The sequence below is a fragment of the Elephas maximus genome, chromosome 9, assembly GCF_024166365.1.
Source record: "Elephas maximus indicus isolate mEleMax1 chromosome 9, mEleMax1 primary haplotype, whole genome shotgun sequence".
Lineage (NCBI taxonomy): Eukaryota > Metazoa > Chordata > Mammalia > Proboscidea > Elephantidae > Elephas > Elephas maximus.
In genome coordinates this window covers 201,374-220,236 of record NC_064827.1, presented here as the reverse complement: position 1 = coordinate 220,236, position 18,863 = coordinate 201,374, and the positions used below count along the sequence as shown (strand labels likewise).

The following is an 18,863-nucleotide window of genomic DNA, read 5'->3' as shown; positions in this document are numbered from 1 at the left end:
TGCATCTTGGAACTGCTGCTTCCTTTCTGAACTACCTGTTGGGTCCCAGCCCCTCCCAGAATGCAGAGTCTCTGCTGGGGGACTGGGCTGCTGCAGGCTGCAAAGCCCTGGTCCAGGTCTCTGGAGGGTAGGAGCAGAGTCGGGAGGCGCTGGGTGGTCTGAGGGCTGCCCAAGGCCAGAGCCTGGGCCTGGGGTTGAAGGAAGTGCAGCTGATCTGGCAGGACCCCATCCACCATCCAGAGGGGTGAGAAGTGGGTGAGGGCCAGGGTGCCCAGGAGAAGAGGCCAGAGTGGGGGGCCTGAGGACAACAGACCAGGGAACTTGGCTCTAGGGTTCCTGAGGAGAAAAAGTCCAGTCTCTCAGGGCCCTCCCTGGTTTCTTTCTTCCCTTTAATTGCTTGGGCCTGGATGTATCCGTGACCATCCCTGATCAGAGCTGACCTCAGGACAGACCCCAGGAACTAAGTCATGAGTCCTGCCCTGGCCTGCCTACAGGTCCAAATAGTTTAAGGAGGAATATGCCGCCCTAGGCTCCTCACTTTCTCTAGGCACCAGGACCAACCCCTCATACACTTGGGCCCTGTGGACCACATGAAACTTGGTACTGGTCTGTTGTCTCACCTGAAAAAGAGGATTGAAACAAGCAAACAACAAATGGTCTGCTATATTTTCCCTCCTGCAGTTGGCCTTCAGTCTTCCCATTCCCCAGGGGTCAGCCGCACTCAGCCTACCTGGTGCCTCCACCCTTCTAGGGGCCGAGTTCTTTCTGGGCTCCTGCAAGAGCCTTACCCTCTCCCCATGGACCCCGAAGTTGAGGTTTGAGCCAAACTTGTACTGACCGCTAAGGTGGATTTCATTTCTGGCAGACACAGTAAGGCCCTGTGTCTGAGGGTGTGCTCAGTGCTCCGGTCCTGGGCTGGATCCACTGGGCCTCTTCATATCTCCCATGACTCCTTGGTACCACAATGCTTGTGTGCCCACGCATCAGTGTGTGTGCGTGTGTGTGCATGTGTGTGCGTCCACGTGCGTATGTGCACATTTGTGTGTATGTGGGTGTGCCAAGGGGTTGGGGCTCAGGGGCTAGGGCCAAAGACTCGGTGCCATGGGGTCAGCTGCACGTCGCTTCCTTACTCCCGATCTCATAGAACCCACAGGTGCACGTCCGAGCACCTTGTGGATGCCATGAGCTTGGGCAGAGTAATTCATACTGCAGCCAAGGAACGCTGAGCCGGTGAGCAGGAGGCACCATGCTGCTCTCCAGAGTACTTTGTGGGCCAGCACATTCAGGATGGGGCTGGTCTGCACCACCGCAGAGCAGAGGCTCTCGTCGGACCACGAGTCCAGAGTGCTCATTGGTGCAGCTAGAGAAAACATCAGGCTCAGCAGACCCAGCAGGGCCCTGTCCTGGGCAGGGTCCATGGGCACTGGCCTGGACCTGTGGTCATTCCGGCTCTCTGGGTGGACTGAGGGGCCATCAGTGCAGTCCGGATTTTGCTGGCTCTAGGGCTGCCCGACCACAGCATCAGTTCTGACCCAGGCTATGGGTCTGTTCAGCCTGACATGCTAGCCATGTTTCCCTCTTTTCGGCCATTGCATACGGGGCCCCAGGGCCTTCCGCTCCTGAGGGGTCTTGTGTCACTACTGGAAGGACCCAAAGGGGCAGACACTTGGGCCCCAGGGGCCCCTGAGCTGGCTTCAGGCTCCGGCTCCCCAGGCTTTTGTATTGGAATCTGTTTCTCGTATTGCAGAAAAGGGTGCTCAGGAGAGGATGGTTTGGGGGCCCTTATTCACTGTCCCAGGGCCATGGGTGGTGTCTTGGGACTTTGCTTGGATGAGCTTGCTGTCTCCCTTGAGTCCTTGAGCTGAGGTCTCCCTGCTCATGGGGGTTGGGTGGAGGGGCAGAGGGCAGCCAAGGCTCCCCTCACTGCACCACCCTAACTGGGCCTGGTCAGTCTCATGGTCCCTCTGTCCCCAGGGGTGGCACTGCAGGTGGGCAGGTAGGCCACCTGCTCTGCCTGCTTGTGAGTATGTGTTTGGTGTGCAGGGCTTGAGGTGCCAAGAAGTTGGGCCAGCCACAGGTAACCTGGGCTGGGCTCTGCCCCAGCTGTTCTGTCTGCTTTCCATCCCCCTCTTGTGGGGAAATGGCTGGAGAGGAGGCCTCCTCCAGTGGATGTGGGCTGGACCTGAGATAGGTGGCTCTGCTGCTGGCCAGGACACATGTCCTTAAAGCTCCTGAGGTCAGCAGGCCAAAGTTCGGACTGCCTGTGCATCTGAGGACCCAACATGTGGCCAGGCCCGGGGCCTGAGTTCTGGCCGGAGAGGGATGAGAGGTACGGACATGACGTGTTTTCTGCCACGCCTTCCCTTGCCTGTCCTTTTGCTCCCCTCCTAGACCCCCATCATCCTATCTGGCCTGTGAGCCTCTCATGTGCCACGAGACAGAAGGACCACCCTTGTCTCTGTCCCCAGTGCTTTGTTCACCTGGTAAATGGGATGCTGTCTTCATGGTCTTCTCTCCCCGCCCTGCCACTCCTCCCCCCCCACCCCCCCGCCCCGCAGTCTGAGAGCTCCTGGAGGGATGGGCCAGCTGTCCTCCTGCTGGCTCACGGCAGCACTGGGCCTGTGAGGTGAAAGAATGACAGAGAGGCCCTCTCAAGGCTCAGGGGTAGGGGGCCAAGCAGCACAGCCAGGGCATTGCCTTCTACAAGAGCGGAAGGGTAAGCAGGATGCCAGGGACTGTGTCGAGCTGTTTCCCTTTCTGAGAGTTTCACCTTTGGAAATTCCTGTACTTGTTCACTGCAAAGTGCTCTAGCTTGGTCTCCTGAGCAACCTCACCTCCAGGGTCTGGCATGTGGGTGGTAGGAGTTCCCATTACTGAGGCTTCTCCCACTGGAACCGAGCTTCTCTGTGGGCCGCTGAGGTGCAAAGGCTGGGGCTTTGTGACCTTGTGTGGAAGGAGCTCTGCAGCCTGGTAGCCAAGAGGCCAGGGTCTTTCCAGGTCATGTGTTTGTCCCCTGTGTTTGCTGGGGGCCCCCGAGGTAGAGGAGGTGTGAGTCAGCACCAGCTGGACCCAGCCTTCTGTCCATCCAGGCAGGTCCTTCTGCCCTGAGTGGTTGCTGCCTCTGCCCTTGCCCTCAGCTTCTCCTGCAAGGGGCTTTGTCTTCTCTTAACTCACCCCTACCTGGCTTGGGACCCTGGGGAGTTTCTGGCTGGTTTTGTGGCCAGGCTTGCTGTGGGTGTGAGTTGCTCAGTCTGTAGAAAAGGGTCCCCTGCCTGAGATCCTCTCAGGCTGCACGGGCTGCCATGTGTCTCTCCAAAAGGCAAGGTGTCTGGTGGGCCACAGAGTCAGTGGCAGGAGAGACGTGGCAAGGCCGCCTGGCCCTGGGCAGTGCAGATCTTGGTGGAGAGCTGGAGACAGAAGCCAGGTTTTAGGGTACGCAGGGGCAGGTGAGGTATGTGGCCCCCTTGTCCTCTCACATCCTTTCTCAGGAACTGCTTCTGCTCAAGGCCCACTGCCCCGATAGGCCCGTATACCCAAGCCCAGGATGGCTTGCTCTGTGCTGCCCTGTGCCTGAGCTACTCTCTAAGGCCCTGCTGAAATCATATGCTGCTTCCAGCTTGATACTTGGGAGAGAGGATCAAAGACCACCACCTCATTCTGGAGTCTGGGGTATTTGGTTTGGCAGTGCCTGGTGGCCTCTATAGCTGTTATGCTGATGGCTCATTCCTGTGGATCCTCCTTTTGCTCAGGCTGGATTGAAGGGTGTGTGCCCCAAATTCCCAGGGCGGCCCGGCTTGCAGGAAGGTAAAGTGGCATGAAGAACTGAGGGAGGGAGCGGCAACCTGGGGCCCTGAGCAAGGTCGGTGCCTCCTGGGAGCCTCCTGGGTGGGCCAGGATGCTAGAGAGGTAGAGGAGCCTCCACTGAGTGGGTGACATGTGAGCAAAGCTCACATCAGACAGGGTGCTGTGAGAGTCTGAGAAGGGCGGTTAGGCCAACCCCACTGGGAAGAGTGGCTGAAGGGGCCTGGCCCAAGGTCAGAGGGTGGGCAAGGACTAAGAACCAGGCAGAGACCACCTCCTGCCTCCTCCATGGGATGATGGGCCTCTGCCTGATACTGTCTCCCAGCCCTCCTCCCTCTGTGATCCATGCTCTCTGGCTCTGGACCCAGGGAGCTTGCATCCTGCTGAGCCTGCTTGTTTCGTCCCACTGCCCTGGGCACTCGTCACATTTGGGGCTGGACAGATACCTCTGTGTACTCCTCTGACCCATGACTTCTCTCTGGAGCACTGGATTTCAAAAAGTGGGGCCACAGGCCAGACCCGGAGGGCCTGGTGTCTAGCATACTGCCTGTCCTGCTGCAGCCAGGGCAGAAGGAGGCATGTGCTAACCCTCCTCTTCTCCGGATTCTCCTAGATTTTGCAGAGTTTGTTTTCCTGGGTCTCTTCCTCACAGAGATGTCCCTGAAGATGTATGGCCTGGGGCCCAGAAGCTACTTCCGGTCCTCCTTCAACTGCTTTGACTTTGGGGTGAGTGAGATGCTTCCCGAGAGTCCATATGCCTTACCTGGGTCAGCAGGGGGCTGTGGACCAAGGCCCCAGGTGACAGAGGGGACCGTGGCCTGTATGGGTCAGGGGGCCACCTAGAGGGGTCCTAGAGGGCCACTGTCATCCGAGGGAAGGCCGCTGGCCAGGCCCTGCCCACCACGGCCCCACAGCCTATAATCTCAAGATCAGGTTTGCTCCCATGATTGGGCATCTTCTCTCCTCACCCCTGCTAGTGGTGGGGCTTCTACCCCTGTGGGTCCTTTTCTTGAGTTCAGCAGTCTGTGATTTTCCTGCCTCCTCTGGTCACCACCTCCCTGAGTCCTTCTGTGACCAAAAGAAATGTCCTGACTTATTCCTATAGCTTTGCTTGCCTTCCTCACTTCTCCTGCCCGACCCTGTCCAGTCCTGTGATGCTGGCCCATGGCGAAGGCTCTGTAGCCTCTCTGTGCCTGGGGCCTTGAGAACCCCTGGACAGCTTCAGAGGGCTGTGGTCCCAACCCCCATCATCCTGAGGATCCGGCCTGGACACATACAGCAGGGCTTCTCCTGGGAAGACGGACAGGCTGTGATGGCATGAGGACCAGTCTGTCATCCTGTGTGCGGGTGGGGTGGCCTAGGGCCCTTCACCAGCCTCTGTGAGTCAGGGGAGCCTTGATGGCAGGACACTTTTGAGGCCCACTGGGGCTCAGGGCAGGGCAGCGTGAAGGTCGCTCTGTCCAACACGGCAGAATGAATAGTTCGCCCTGGCGCCAAGTCCAGAGCCTCGGACGCGTCACTGTGGGCACCTGCCCTGAGGCTGAGCTCTGGCTGCTGGACACTCTGCGTAAGGAGTGGACGTGCAGCACCCCAGAGGAAGAACTTCCACCTGCGGAGCTCTTGGCAGCTGGGGAGGGGATCCTGGGCCGAGGTAGAAGTACAACTTTAACTTGAAGATTCAGTTTAGCTCTCACTTTGAGTCTTCCTCTCATCAGCACTGCACTTCTGCAGTCGACAGAGCATTTGTGCCTGTGATTTTGTTAAGTCCTCACAACAACTTTCACCTCATTGTTGAGGAACCTGGACAGGTTATGGCATGTGCTGAACACTGTCCAGTGAACAGGCAGTGGAGTCAGGGTGGCATCCAGGAGTTTTGACCCTGGGCCGGTGGTTCCCACCACACATGGCTGCCTGGTGTCTGAGGAGGAAAGCGGAGCTGCACAGGGCGCTCTCTGAGCTGTAGCCCCTGTGATTTTGGTAGGTGGCTGGGGAGACATCGGCTCTTTTTATTGTTTGCCTTCTCGGCATGTAGGCAGAGAGAACCCTGAGAGTCGAGGAGCTGTCAAATGTATCTTCATCTTCTGGTCTGAACTAACTATATCCTAGGACATGGGGATAATTTGCACACAAGGCTACTAAACGGTGTTAGTTATCTGTTGCTGTATAACAAATTATTCCAAAACTCAGCAGCTTGACACTATAACTGTTGACGACCTCACAGTTTCTGTGGGCCAGAATCCGATTGTGGCTTACCGGTACCTCTGGCCTGAGGCCTCCCATGAGGTTATAGTTGAGTGGGTGCCGGGTGCATTCCTTTCAAGTCTGGATTGGGCCTGGAGAATTTCCTTCACGTTCACTCATGTGGCTGTTGGCAAGCCTCAGCTTCTGGTCACCTGAGCCTCTCCTAGTCTGCCTGAGTGTCCTCACAATGTGACAGCTGGCGATCTGAGAGAGAGTGAGAGGAAGCACCCAAGATGGAAACCACTGTCTTTTTGTAACCTAGTCTTGGAATTGACATCCCATCACTTTTGCCATACTGTAGTTGTTAGACGTAAGTGATTAGTCCAACTTACCCTCAAGAGGACAGGATAGTACAAGAGGTGAAGACCAGGAGGTGGGAATCATCGGAGGGCATCTCAGAGGCTGCCTGCCACGTGCATCAGTGGGGACAGAGTTTAAGGATGAATGGAAAGCAGGAGAGCTGCTGGAAGGCGTACAATGAAAAGAATAGATTTGGAGAACTGCAGGCTTCAACCAGGCCAAACAGCTAGATGATCTATGAGTGCGGAGGAAAGTCGGTGGTGATGACCAGGAGCCAGTGCTGCTGCTCAGAACAGGTTCTGGCAAGCTGACCTTTTTGTTATTGATAGTGTTGTCCCAGATGCTGTAGAATGGTGCATCTGGCTGTCACAAGACATTTGAGACCAAGGTGGAGGAATGCGGACAGATGACTGCACGTGGGCCCAACACCATGGCCACATATGCTGGTTAATGGATCAGTGTTAACCAGTGGGGCAGTCTCTAGTGATGGACCACAGGACTCAGTCCTGGCACACTCAACATTTTTCCAGTGACTTGGATGAGAACATTGATGTTAGGCTGATCAGATTTGCTGTTGATACGAGATTAGTGAAAAGGACCAAAACCTGGGACAATATGTGAGCCAAGTGCAGTAAAAGAGGCCTTAATGAGTCCTCCACGCCAGTCACAGAAGTGTGTGTCTGGAAATTGGGATCAGCCATACACATGGAGAGGACCCGGAGCTCATTATGACCATGAGCAGGCTGTGCCCCAGTGAGGTGCAGGTGGCCAACAGGAGGGTCAACCTGGGCCCCCTCGGATGTCCTGCCCAGTGGGCAGCTGGTGAAGGTCTGCTATGCTCTGGCCCCATTGGTCAGCCCTTTCTGAGTCCTCACTCAGGGCCTGACCAGGATGGAGTGGCAGGAGGAGAGCGTCCCTCTCTCACAGCTTTCACTAAGAGTTTCGGGTGTCCAGCTGACCTCCCAGCACCCCGGTGGAGACTCCATCGGTGAAACAGATGGTGACCATGTTCTGGCTCCAGGTTGTCAGGAGGAGAGACTCAAGACACAATGCATGAGACTGACTGTGTCAGAGTGGGTGCAGCCTAGGTGAGTTACAAAGAGGCCAGTTTCTCTAACCTATGAAAGGATGTCTGACCTCTCTCTAAAAGTGTGTAAAAAGATGCTGTGGGCCACTGGGCTGTGTGACAAAGTCCCTAGGAGGCATTAGATCAGGTGGCTCCGGGATCTGACAGGAAATCAGCAGGCCTAGTCCTGTGCCCCCATCCTGTGTCCCTGTGTCCTTCTGGCTCAGGACTCGTGGAAGTCTGTAGCCTGTCCCAAAGATTACTGGAACAACACAGTGTGAGGTGTGTGCCTTGTGCTACAGGTGGGGGCCAGGGTGGAGCTTACAGAGAGAGGTAGCCTGCCCAGCGGCAGAGCATGCTCGGCCCCAGGCTCATTATGCGGGTACACACCTGCACGCACCCCAAGGCTGATGACACCTCCATTGCAGGTCATTGTGGGGAGCATTTTTGAAGTGATCTGGGCGGCCATCAAGCCAGGAACCTCCTTTGGGATCAGTGTACTGCGGGCACTCCGGCTACTGAGAATCTTCAAGGTCACCAAGTATGTGGTGCAAAGGCTCAGTGGGTTGGGCTGTATGGGGCATTTCAAGGTCACCAAGTATGTGGTGCGAAGGCTCAGTGGGTTGGGCTGTATGGGGCAGCTCCGACATGGCTCCTTTTTAGGGATTCATGGCGCTGGTCTTTCGTGGCACTGCCTAGAATCCGTTTTTCTGGCTTATAGTCAGCTTAGGTATAAAAAGATGGCAAAAGAGCAGTGTGCTAGGAACGTCCCCCAGCCAGCATCCCTCTGCCCATTGGCACCTCTGTCCTGGGTTTTTCCCAACAGGCCTCTGCACCAAGGCCTGTCTAGTCCTCTGGTTGGCTGCTTCCCACTGTTCTCTACGGTTTTCTCTTAAATCCACCTGTCTCCCTTCCTAACTTTCAAAGGATGGCTTTGCTTCATAATCAATAGAGAAAATAGAGGTTGTCAGATGAGAGTTTTTTCATCCTCCTGCCCACAGATCTGCCCACTCTGGAAAGAGGAGGGTGGTCTCGAGATAGCCTGCCAGGCGCAGGACCCCCAGCCCTGTCCTCTCCCCCAAATCTGCCTGGTGTCCACCCTTTCCCATCCCCACAGACCTGTCCCCTTGCACTCCCACACCTGCTGTGATGGGTCCCCCAACCCTGTGTGCTGGGGAGGTCCCCATAGTGTAGGCTCTGTCCAGCTAGAGGCCAGGGTAGCTGGGGTGATGGAGAGGCCTGCAGGGCTCTAGGAGTTCTGTGGGCCCTCCTGTCCTCTGACCTCTGAGGAGGGTTATCACAGTCCTCATTGGTCAACTGCATGTGGGGCTTGAAGTTTGTGAGGGGACCAGTTAGAAGAGAAGAAACCAGAGTTATGGGTGTATGGTGGGCCAGTGGAAGATTCAGGGGTGTGATGGGGCAGAGGATGGCTGGGGGTGGTGGATAGCTGAGATATGGAGGGGCAGAAGATGCTGGGGCTTGGGGGGGCAGATGGCTAGAGGGGGTGGATGACCAGGGGTGAGAGGCAAAGGATAGCTGGGGCATGGGGGAGTGGAAGATGCTGGGGTGTGTGGGGATAGAGGATGGCTGGGGCTGGGGACAGGATTCTGCGTCCCCCCAGGGGAGCATGTATCTGGGACTCCTGAAGCCCTTCCAGGGACGAGATCACAGTTGGGTGAGGCTAGTTGCCAGCCACCGCTGGTCAATTCTGACAAGCACCTCATGCCAGGCTCTGCTGGAGGTGGGAGATGGATGCAAGTCTTCCCTACAGAAGCATTGTAGAGAGAGGCAGAGAGGGAAAGGGGCCAGGGACTCCCACAAGTATGGCTCAGGCCTTGGGGAAATGGGCTCACTCTTCACACTGGCCTGACGCAGCTGATGATTTTCACGGTGGGACCCCTCGGTGGGACTCCTCACTAAGGAAGTGGCTGCTGCTTCTTGTTCTGGTGTGGGCTGATAGCAAACAGTCCTGCTCTGCAAGCTCTGACCTGCAGGACTTGGTGGCCATTGGGTATTGAGGCGGGTGAAGGAAATCAAGGTTTGGGTGTGGCACCTGATGGATGGGGTGTCATTCTGCTGAGGAGGGTGATGAGGAGGAGGAAGACAGGTTTAGAGGAAGACAAGGAGTTCACACTGCCCAGAGCCTGCCCTCTTGATGGGCCCTAGGGAGCTACTTCCAGACTGTGGGTCAGATTCTGGGGAAGAGCTCCAGTCACAGAGAGAGGCTCAGGCCCGCAGACATGTGTGCCAGGGGCTGGGTGCAGCCCAGGGCTGGGACCAGACCCTGCCGCCCCACAGGTACTGGAACTCCTTACGGAACCTGGTGGTGTCTCTGCTCAACTCCATGAAGTCCATCATCAGCCTTCTCTTCCTGCTCTTCCTGTTCATCGTGGTCTTTGCTCTGCTTGGGATGCAACTGTTCGGGGGACAGTAAGTGAAGCCCAGATGGGAGGGTGCGAGGCTGGGCCCCATGGGGAGGCAGAGCACAGAGTCAACTGTGTTGCTCAGGCCTCCTCTGCTCCCTTCCTCCCTGAAGAGGCTGGGAGGAGCTCTGAGGAGTGCTCTCCTCCCCAGTCTGGTGACACTGATTAAGAAGTCCCTTCACAGCTTGTGACTGTGGGTGCCGAGGGGCTGTACCTCCTTGCTCCTGTGGTGCTGATTCTTCCCGACACCCCCTGTTTCCTTAGGTTCAACTTCCAGGATGAGACTCCCACTACCAACTTTGACACCTTCCCTGCCGCCATCCTCACCGTCTTCCAGGTAGGGTGCTGCCTTGCTGCCACCCCCTCCAAGCTTGCTTAGAGCTAGTCTCCATCAGGCCTGGGAAAGCAGTCTTCCCTGTAGCCCCTCCTTGGCTCCTTGCACAGTCCTGACAGCCGGCATTACAGACAGAGCTCTCCACAAAACAGAACAAGCGGGGAGTCAGACAGGCAGGTCTACAGGGTGTGGGCTACCATTATGGGCCCCGGCCAGGGTTGAGAGGGAAACACACATCTGTAGTGCTGGCCTAAGGGGTGTATTTAGCTTCTAGGGCACTGCCCGGCAGCCACTGGGTTCCAAGCCACTCACTTACCTTCTTGGCCCTTGACCTGGAGTCATGTCTGTCTTGTTTTCTCTCTAAGAACCAAAACCCAGCACTCCGTAAACTTCTCCTTTCAGCACATCTGGCACTCTGAGCTCTCTTCTGTACCAGGGAACATGACCAGCCACTGCTCCTGGGAAAGCCAAAGCTGTGGGAAGGACGTTGTTGGCTCAGGCGGTCCCTGACCTCTTAGAGGATTCCCTTTTGAGGGATCTCTTCGTGGGAGCTTTCCCCTCATGGGGTTATTGCCCTACCAGTGCTGCCCAGGACCAGCCCACCCAATGTGATAACCTCACTCTGCATGCATTCTCACCCCACAAAACCTGTGTGGGTGCTGTGTCTGAGACCCTATGGGTGGGGCAGGCCCTGTCTTGCCCTCTGTGACTCTTAGGGAGGCCTCTGGGCTGCATGTGCTGTAGACGCTGGCTCGGCTTGACCCCTGCCCCTGAGCCTGCTGACCTGACTCCTGGCCCAAGTAGGGGCTATCCCTGTGTATGAGGCAAGTGATCCTTTGGTGCCCACTCTCTCAAAGGGAGGGGCCCTTCCAGCAGATAGTTCAAACCTGTAAAAACGATATGGCAGACCTCCTCTTCTAACTTCAAGAGGGAGAAGAAGAATCAAGATCAACATCAGCCCAAAGCTGATTCCTGTGAGGTGGAGGTCAGATGTACCTCCTCTCTCCAATGTTTCTACCAATTGTGACACCAGCATCCCTCCCAAAGCACCCCCTACTTCTTTGGCGGGTTTGATAATTTGTGGCAATGGCCACACAGAACTCAAGACCATACTCACAGTTATTGGGTGTCTTAGTCATCTGGTGTTGCTAAAACAGAAATATCACAAGTGGATGGCTTTTAAGAGAAGTTTATTTTCTCACAGTTAAGGTAGGCTGAAAGTCCAAATTCAGGGTGTCAGTTTCAGGGGAAGTCTTCCTCTCTCTGTTGAGTCTAGAGCAAGGTCCGTGCCATCGATCTTCCCTTGGTCTAGGAGCCTCTCTGTGCAGGAACCCTGGGTCCAAAGGACATGCTCTGCTCCCAACACTGCTTTCTTGGTGATATGAGGTCCCCCATGTCTCTCTGCTCACTTCTTTCTTTTATATCTCAAGAGATTGCCTTAAGACACAATCCAATCTTGCAGACTGAGTCCTGACTCACTAACACAACTGCTGCCCGTCCTCACTCATTAACATCATAGAGCCAGGATTTACAACATAAAGGAAAATCACACAACACTGGGAATCATGGCCTGGCCAAATTGATACACACATAATTCAATCCATGACATGGAGTTTATTAAAGAAGTAGCAGGTTATGATTCAGGATCAACTTGTAAGTAACAGGAATAGCTTAGGATACAGTTCTTCAATCAGGACAGCTTCTTCCTGGCCGTGCCTGCAGGCATGCATCTCTCTTGGCCCCCTGAGGACAGGCTCCTCTAGGCTCCCTGAGAACAGACTCCTCTTGGCCCCTTCAGGACAGTCTTCTCTTGGCCCTGGCATCTGCCCTGCTTGTGCAAGTATTAGAAAGCTTATTGGCTCCACCAATAAGTGCCTGGAGGCACCCCACTCTGCCAGGAAGCCTCCTGCCTGAAGATGCTTAGCTCTCTTGGTCTGTGGGTTGGCAAGCCCACTGCATCCATCTGCCAATCCTGTGTCTCTGCCATCTTGTGCTGTCTTCAGTGTTACAGCTCTCTCTGTCTCCTGGGTCTAGGAGGTTCTCAGTACAGGGACCCCGAGTCCGAAGGATGTGCTCCACTCCTGGCCCTTCTTCTTGATGGTAGTGAAGTCCCCCTCAGCCTCTAAGGGTTGGCTCTCTTTAAGCCTAGCAGGATGACAAAACTGACTAATCCCCTACAAGGGTTCCATGCACCTTATTTAAATAGTCCCACCCCAAGGGTTCTGTGTATCTTACTTGCATTATTAGCAGGATGTCCAATCCCCTTGGTGGACCACAAGCACCTTATTTGCAGTTTCACTCAATCATTTTGTGGGATTCACAAGGCCATAGCTAGAAAGGCCATATTAAAGCAATTCACTGTACTGCAAAACCAGATTGGCTAAAGGAGCAGTCAGTCCTAATGATTTTCACCCAAAGACCCACTCAGACTACTACCCCTCTCCCTCTTTTCTTCCTCTGGGTTCCTTGACTGGGGTACTCACAGCAATGCCTTCACTCCCTCTCACTCCCTATCTCTGGATGGAGCCCAGCAGCTTGTCACCAGCAGTGACAATCCCACAGGGTAAGCCCTTCTCCCAAAGGTGTTTCTTTCCTCACCTGTCAAGGCCTGTACTGCCCTCATTGCCCTCCACCCCTCATCTCTCCTTTGAGTTGCTCTGTGGTTTCTCCCCTCCTCTGATTCCCTAAATGCAGAGATGCTTGTCAACTCAGTGCTGTTCTCACTTCTCTGATTGATACTCCTAAAGCTTTGGCTCACTTACAGGCCAGTGACTTCCAAAATTTGGCCTCCCAAACATTTGAGCACTTAGTGGGTGACAGGATCTATGTCATCTCTGGGGACAAGGAGAAGAATGGTCTCCAAGCTGGGACCTCTGGCAGAAGGTGGCCACATAATCTCTCCTGAGAGTGTCACCAGGTTGGTGGTGAAGGGGCAGGAGCTGATGCGAGGAAATTACTTCTTCCTATGGGATCATGGGACCAGGATTATCCAGCAGAATCTGGAAGGTCAGGGAAGAAAACTTAGGGCAGAGTGTTCTAGGTGAAGCAGTGAGAATGTTGGATGAAGTCTGGGGTGGTAAGAATGTAGGGTGTGGGATAGAAGGTGCTAGAGAGCTGGCAGGGGCAAGGCTGAGGCTCTCTTTCAAGGGGAAATGAGGAGCTGCCAGAGGGGCTTCAAAAGCAGGGAAGGGACATGAGTCATGATCAGAGCTCTGCTTTGTTGTGTTGAGCATGTCTGTAGGGAGTGGTGTGGGAACGAATGAGGAAGAAGTAGTTTAAGATATAAGAAAAAGATGGGCTTTTCTAAACAAGGTGTTCCTCCAAATTTAAATCCACTCTGCTATAAACACAGCAGTAAGGTAATAAATATATTTAAAAATCGAATGGACCTAGCCAATCTGAGACAATTTTATGGACTGGAAATGGAACAGAAACATACAGTGGCAAGAGATAACAGAGACCTTGCCTTCCAGGATGTAGATCTGGGAAGAGGCAGGGCCTGGATGTGTGGCTTGGCTGGCTCTGAGGACTGAGAAAGGGGCCTTGGTCCTTCTAACGAGGCTGAGGAAAGTTGAGGACTGATTATGGCTGGAGGAGGCCTAGAAGGGTGCAAGGGTAGGACCAGGGCCAACAGCTGGCTCAGGGCTAGGCCTATGAGTCCCACAAGACAGCTCAGGAACAGAACTGTGAGACCCCAGGATGGGAGCTCCCTGCTTTTGAATGGGGTAGGGGCCTGGGGGGTGTGTGATGGGGAAAAAACAACTGCAAACTAAAACATGAAAATAACTGACATCACAGAAGATGGCCAACAGAATCTACAGTTGGAAAGTGAAAGTACTCCTAAAGAAAAAGAAATAGTGGAACAAATGCAAAAGACTTAAAAATAAATATATATGATGGTCTTATATAGAGGAGATCCCAAAACAAACAAACAAACAAAAAACTATTAAAGCTAATAAATGAATTTAGCAAAGTTGCAGGATACAAAGTCAACACACAAAAGTCAGTTGTATTTCTGTACACTAGTAATATCAAGCCAAAAAGGAAATTACAAAAATGATTCCATTTACAGTAGCATCAAAAAGAATAAAATACTTAGGAATAAATTTAACCAAAGAGGTGAAAGACTTGTACACTGAAAATGACAAAACATTGCTGAAAGAAATTAAAGAAGATATAAACAAATGGAAAGACATCCCGTGTTCTTGGACCGGAAGACTTAATATTGTTAAGATGACAATATTACTCAAAGTGATAAACAGATTTGAAGCAATGCCTACCAAAATTCCAATGGTCCTTTTCACAGAAATAGAAAAACTCATCATACAATTCATAAAGAATTTCAATGGATCCAGAAAAGCCAAAGCAGTCTTGAAAAAGAGGAACAAACTTGGAGGATTCACACTTCTGATCTCAAAACTTAGTACAAAGCTGCAGTAATAAACATTGTGTGGTACTGACATAAGGATAGACATAGAGTACAACGAAATAAAACAGAAAGTTCAGAAATAAACCTTCACATATATGGTCAATTGATATTCAGCAGGGCTGCCAAGAGTATTTAGTGGGGAAAGGACAGTCTTTTCAACAAACAGTGCTGAGAAAACTGTTAAGCAAGAACTCTTTCTCAGTGGTTAAGAGCGAGGCAGCTAACCAAAAGGTCGGCTGTTTGAATCCACCAGCTGCTCCTTGGAAACCTTATGGGCCAGTTCTACTCTGTCCTATAGGGTCGCTATGAGTCGGAATTGACTTGATAGCAATGGGATTTTTTTTTTAATCCTTCAGGAATGAAGAAGCAATCAAGACATTCCCAAATAATCAAAATCTGAGTTTGTTACTACTAGATTTTCCCTACAAATCATGGTAAGAGGAGTCTTTCAGGCTGAAAAGAAAGGATACTACAAAGTAACTTGAAGCTATATGAAGATATAAAGAACACTGGTAAAGTTAACTACATAGGTAAATATAAAGGCCAGTTTGGGTCTGTAATTTCATTTTTTCCTGAACGATTTAAAGGACAAATACAGAAAACAATAATTATAAATGCATGTTAATGGGTGTACAATGTATAGAGATGTCATCTATGACAGCAACATAAAGGGATGGGGATTTGTAGGAGTATTTGTATACTGTTTAAACTGAAGTACAGCTATTCAACTAGATGTTAAAATTAGTTTAAAATGCTAATCTTAATTCACAAGTAACCACTAGGAAAAAAACTTTAAAAATATACAGAAAAGGAAAGAAGAGAATAAAAATGGTACACTTCAAAAAATCAACTAAATGCACACACTGAAAGATAGTGATAGTGGAATTGAGGAACCAAAAGCGTGTAAGACGTACAGAAAACAAATAGCTAAACAGCAGGAGAAATGATCCAACTGAATGCAGAAATTATCAAGCAATAACATTAATATCACACACAAGTAAGATTTTGCTGAAGATCATTCAAAAGTACCTGCAGCATCAACAGAGAACTTCCAGAAACTCGAGCCTGTGTCTCACATACTTACGACATGTTGTCAGGAGGGATCAGTCCCTGGAGAAAGACATTGTGCTTGGTAGGGTGGAGGGTCAGTGACAAAGAGGAAGACCCTCAATGAGAGGGGCTGACACAGTGGCTGCAACAATGGGCTCAGGCATAGCGGGGCTCTGGGGATGGTGTGGGACCAAGCAGTGTTTTGTTCTGTGGTACATAGGGTCGCTATGAGTCAGAATCGACTCGACAGCACCTAATGACAACAACAACAACAACAACAACAACAACAATCTTTTACAGAAGCAGACTGCCACATCTTTCTCCTGAGGAACAGCTGATGGCTTCCAACCACTGACATTTCAGTTAGCAGCTTAGCACTTATCCGCTGCACCATCAGGGCTTCTTCATCATGGACTAGAAGATATTTCTATTCTGGACTATAGGGTTGCTATGAGTCAGAATCTACTCGACGGCAGTGGGTTTTTGTTTTGTTTGTAGGTGTATATGTGTGTGGTGTGGTATAGACCTGTAAGACCCGGATCCTCACCAGCTCCAGGGTGGAGGGTGCCTGCAGGGAGAAATCGTGGGTGGTGGGACCAGGAACTCCAGCACAGAGGACTCCAGCTTTATCCTCAGCATTTCATTTCTTAAAAAAACATGACAAAATGGTAATAGTTTCCATTATGTGTGGTGCACACATGAGTGTTTTGTTATTTTATCCTTTTGTACTTTTTCAAAAATAAAGACATAAAAGCAGCGTTTTGCTGCCCTCACAGCTAGGGCTTACCAGAAGTCAAAGGCCCTGCTTATGGAATGTGGCCTCAGCAGCCCAGGACCCTCTCTGGGCCCCAGCTGTAAGCAGAGGTTAGGCGGCTCTGGAGGTCCATGAGCTTCTGTCTCTCCAGCCTGCTTTAGCTTCTTGGTGCCTGACCTCACTGCTGTGTTTTTCCTCCTTGTCTTTTCCCACCTCCTCTCCCTGCTTGGAGTGCCGTTTCCAATCCTGGCTGAGAATCTAGCACTTCTTCATCTTTTCAGGCCTGACCCAGCTCAGCAGCTGTCTCCTGGAAGTCTTTCTGGAGGACCCTGGGCTACCTTAAGCTCCAGAAGCACCATCCTCTGAAAACTGTGTGTGTATGTGTGCACATGTATCCACATGTGTGCACCCATGCACGCACATATATGTGTCATGTTTCATGTATGTGTATGTGCACGTGTCTGTGTGCTTGTGCGTGGGTGGATACGGTGAGACAGGCATACGCTGTGGTGTTATCTCCACAGATCCTGACCGGAGAGGACTGGAATGCAGTGATGTATCACGGCATCGAATCACAAGGTGGAGTCAGCAAAGGCATGTTCTCATCTTTTTACTTCATTGTCCTGACGTTGTTTGGAAATTGTATCCTTCCGTGGGCTGGGGTTGGGGTAGCGGGTGCTCAGCCTGGATGGCCTCCCTCATCTTCCCTGTGGCTGCCCTTGGCCCCTCCAGGATGAAGCACACAGTGCTGGGTGTGAAGAGCACTTTAGGATAGTGGGTGCTAGGCACGAGATTCAGGTTCTTACACAGTGCAAGTCGTGGAAGCTGCGCAATTACTCCGAGTGGTGAATGTAGTCTCAGGGCAGATGGAGGCCACAGGAAGCTTGGGTCAGGCGCTGTGGGCCACAGCCCTGGGAACATGCAGGGGCAGTGAGGCTATTCTTAACTTAATTGAGTAATTAATTACTTTTTAGCCCTGGGCTTTTAAAACCATCCCTGCTGATACTGTAGCACCTGCAGGGAAATAGAAAGGTTTTCTGTAGGAGGGAGACCAATGCGGCTGTGTGGGGCTTCTGAGGAAGTCGGTAAGCCATGGTGAGAAGAGCCAGATCCAGGGGAGTCAAGAAGGAAGAGACTGTGGGGCTAATGCCTTTGCAAGGTGGAAGGAGGGCTAGGAAGGTCCTGGGCCGAGGGGCTGTCCAGGCTGGAGGGTCCCAGGGGCTCAGATAAGCATGGGAGCCCTCTGGGGGCAGTTAAAGCACAGACTAGGGCCACCCTAGGTCTGACTCCCCGGTCTGGACCCAAAAAGGAGCATTAACAAGCACCCGGGGACACTGAGGCCTGGGACCTACCTTGAGAACCACATGGCAGAGGATCCTGTGGCAGAAGAGAGATCAGTTTATGTCTCCCTGACCAACACCACTCTGCTGTCGCCTCTTGGGCACTCCCCGTCTGTCCATCCTGTCTCTGCTGCCCCAGCACTTGGGACTATTTCTCTCAGCTTCTGTCTCCATGTAGGAATCTCTTCTAGGCTGGCCTAGGTGGGGTCCCCCCTATTAATTATCCTCCTGTGCCACCCCATGTCATAACTATGGCATGCCCCCTGCTGAGCAGCCATAGGTTCTGGGACCCTTGGGGGATTGCATCCTTTCCAGGAAGCTGAGTGTGAGTCCCAGGAGGGGAGACCCAGGGGCCTGAGGGGGCCGACTTGCTTTGGAGAAGGGGGCTGGGCTGGAGCTGGTGCAGGAGGAAACAGGTGTGAGTGGGGCTGTCAGATGGAAGGAGGCTGCAGGGTTCCTCGGACAGGGACCAGGGATTGGTACCCACCTTGCTACAGCTGAACTTTGGCCTGCTCGTTCCGGCCAGGAAAGCGGCCTTCACGTGCTCTGTATGTGCACCCTCCTGCTCAGTTCCAAAGACCTTGTCCTCAGGCCCCTGAGGGTTGGCGTCCATGGGTGTGGACAGTGCTGGGCCTAAGCAGACTTGCCTGTAAGTCCTTGGGTGGGAGCTCACCTGGGACCCAGGCAGAGATGGGTCAGCAGATCATCACTGTTGTCATCACAGGGACTGTGCTTGCATTTCCTTCTGGCCCAGAGCCAGAGAACAGCTTCAGCTGGCAAAGGCCAAGTCTCTGGGGCTGTGGTTACAGGCAATAATTCTGTGGAACACGTGGCAATATCTGGAGATGCTTTTGGTTGTTACAACCTGGGGTGGGGGTGCTACTGGAATCTTGTGGATGGAGGCCAGGGACGCTGCTCAGCACCCTGCAATGTACGAGATGGCCTCCACAGCAGAGAGGGATCTGGCCCAGGGTCTCAGGGCTGCGATGGGGACGCCCACAGAATGAGGACACTGACACAGGCACGGGCAATGTCAGTGGAGGTGGTGGGGGAGTGTGGTCTGGCAGGAAGGGCGTGGGAGACAGCACCAAGGGAACCCTTGACTTGGGACATTTCTTGAACCTG

At 52.8% G+C, this 18,863-nt stretch overlaps 1 protein-coding gene across 1 annotated transcript in view; it reads left to right on the top strand.

Annotated features, from left to right (window-relative positions):
* CACNA1B (calcium voltage-gated channel subunit alpha1 B) overlaps nucleotides 1-18,863 on the top strand; it is a 310,032-nt gene that overhangs the window by 122,162 nt on the left and 169,007 nt on the right. The window contains exons 12-16 of the mRNA XM_049896435.1: nucleotides 4,415-4,527; nucleotides 7,837-7,949; nucleotides 9,707-9,838; nucleotides 10,096-10,168; nucleotides 16,923-17,040. Of these exons, the coding sequence (XP_049752392.1) occupies nucleotides 4,415-4,527; nucleotides 7,837-7,949; nucleotides 9,707-9,838; nucleotides 10,096-10,168; nucleotides 16,923-17,040 (549 nt within the window). The remainder of the gene's footprint in view (nucleotides 1-4,414; nucleotides 4,528-7,836; nucleotides 7,950-9,706; nucleotides 9,839-10,095; nucleotides 10,169-16,922; nucleotides 17,041-18,863) is intronic.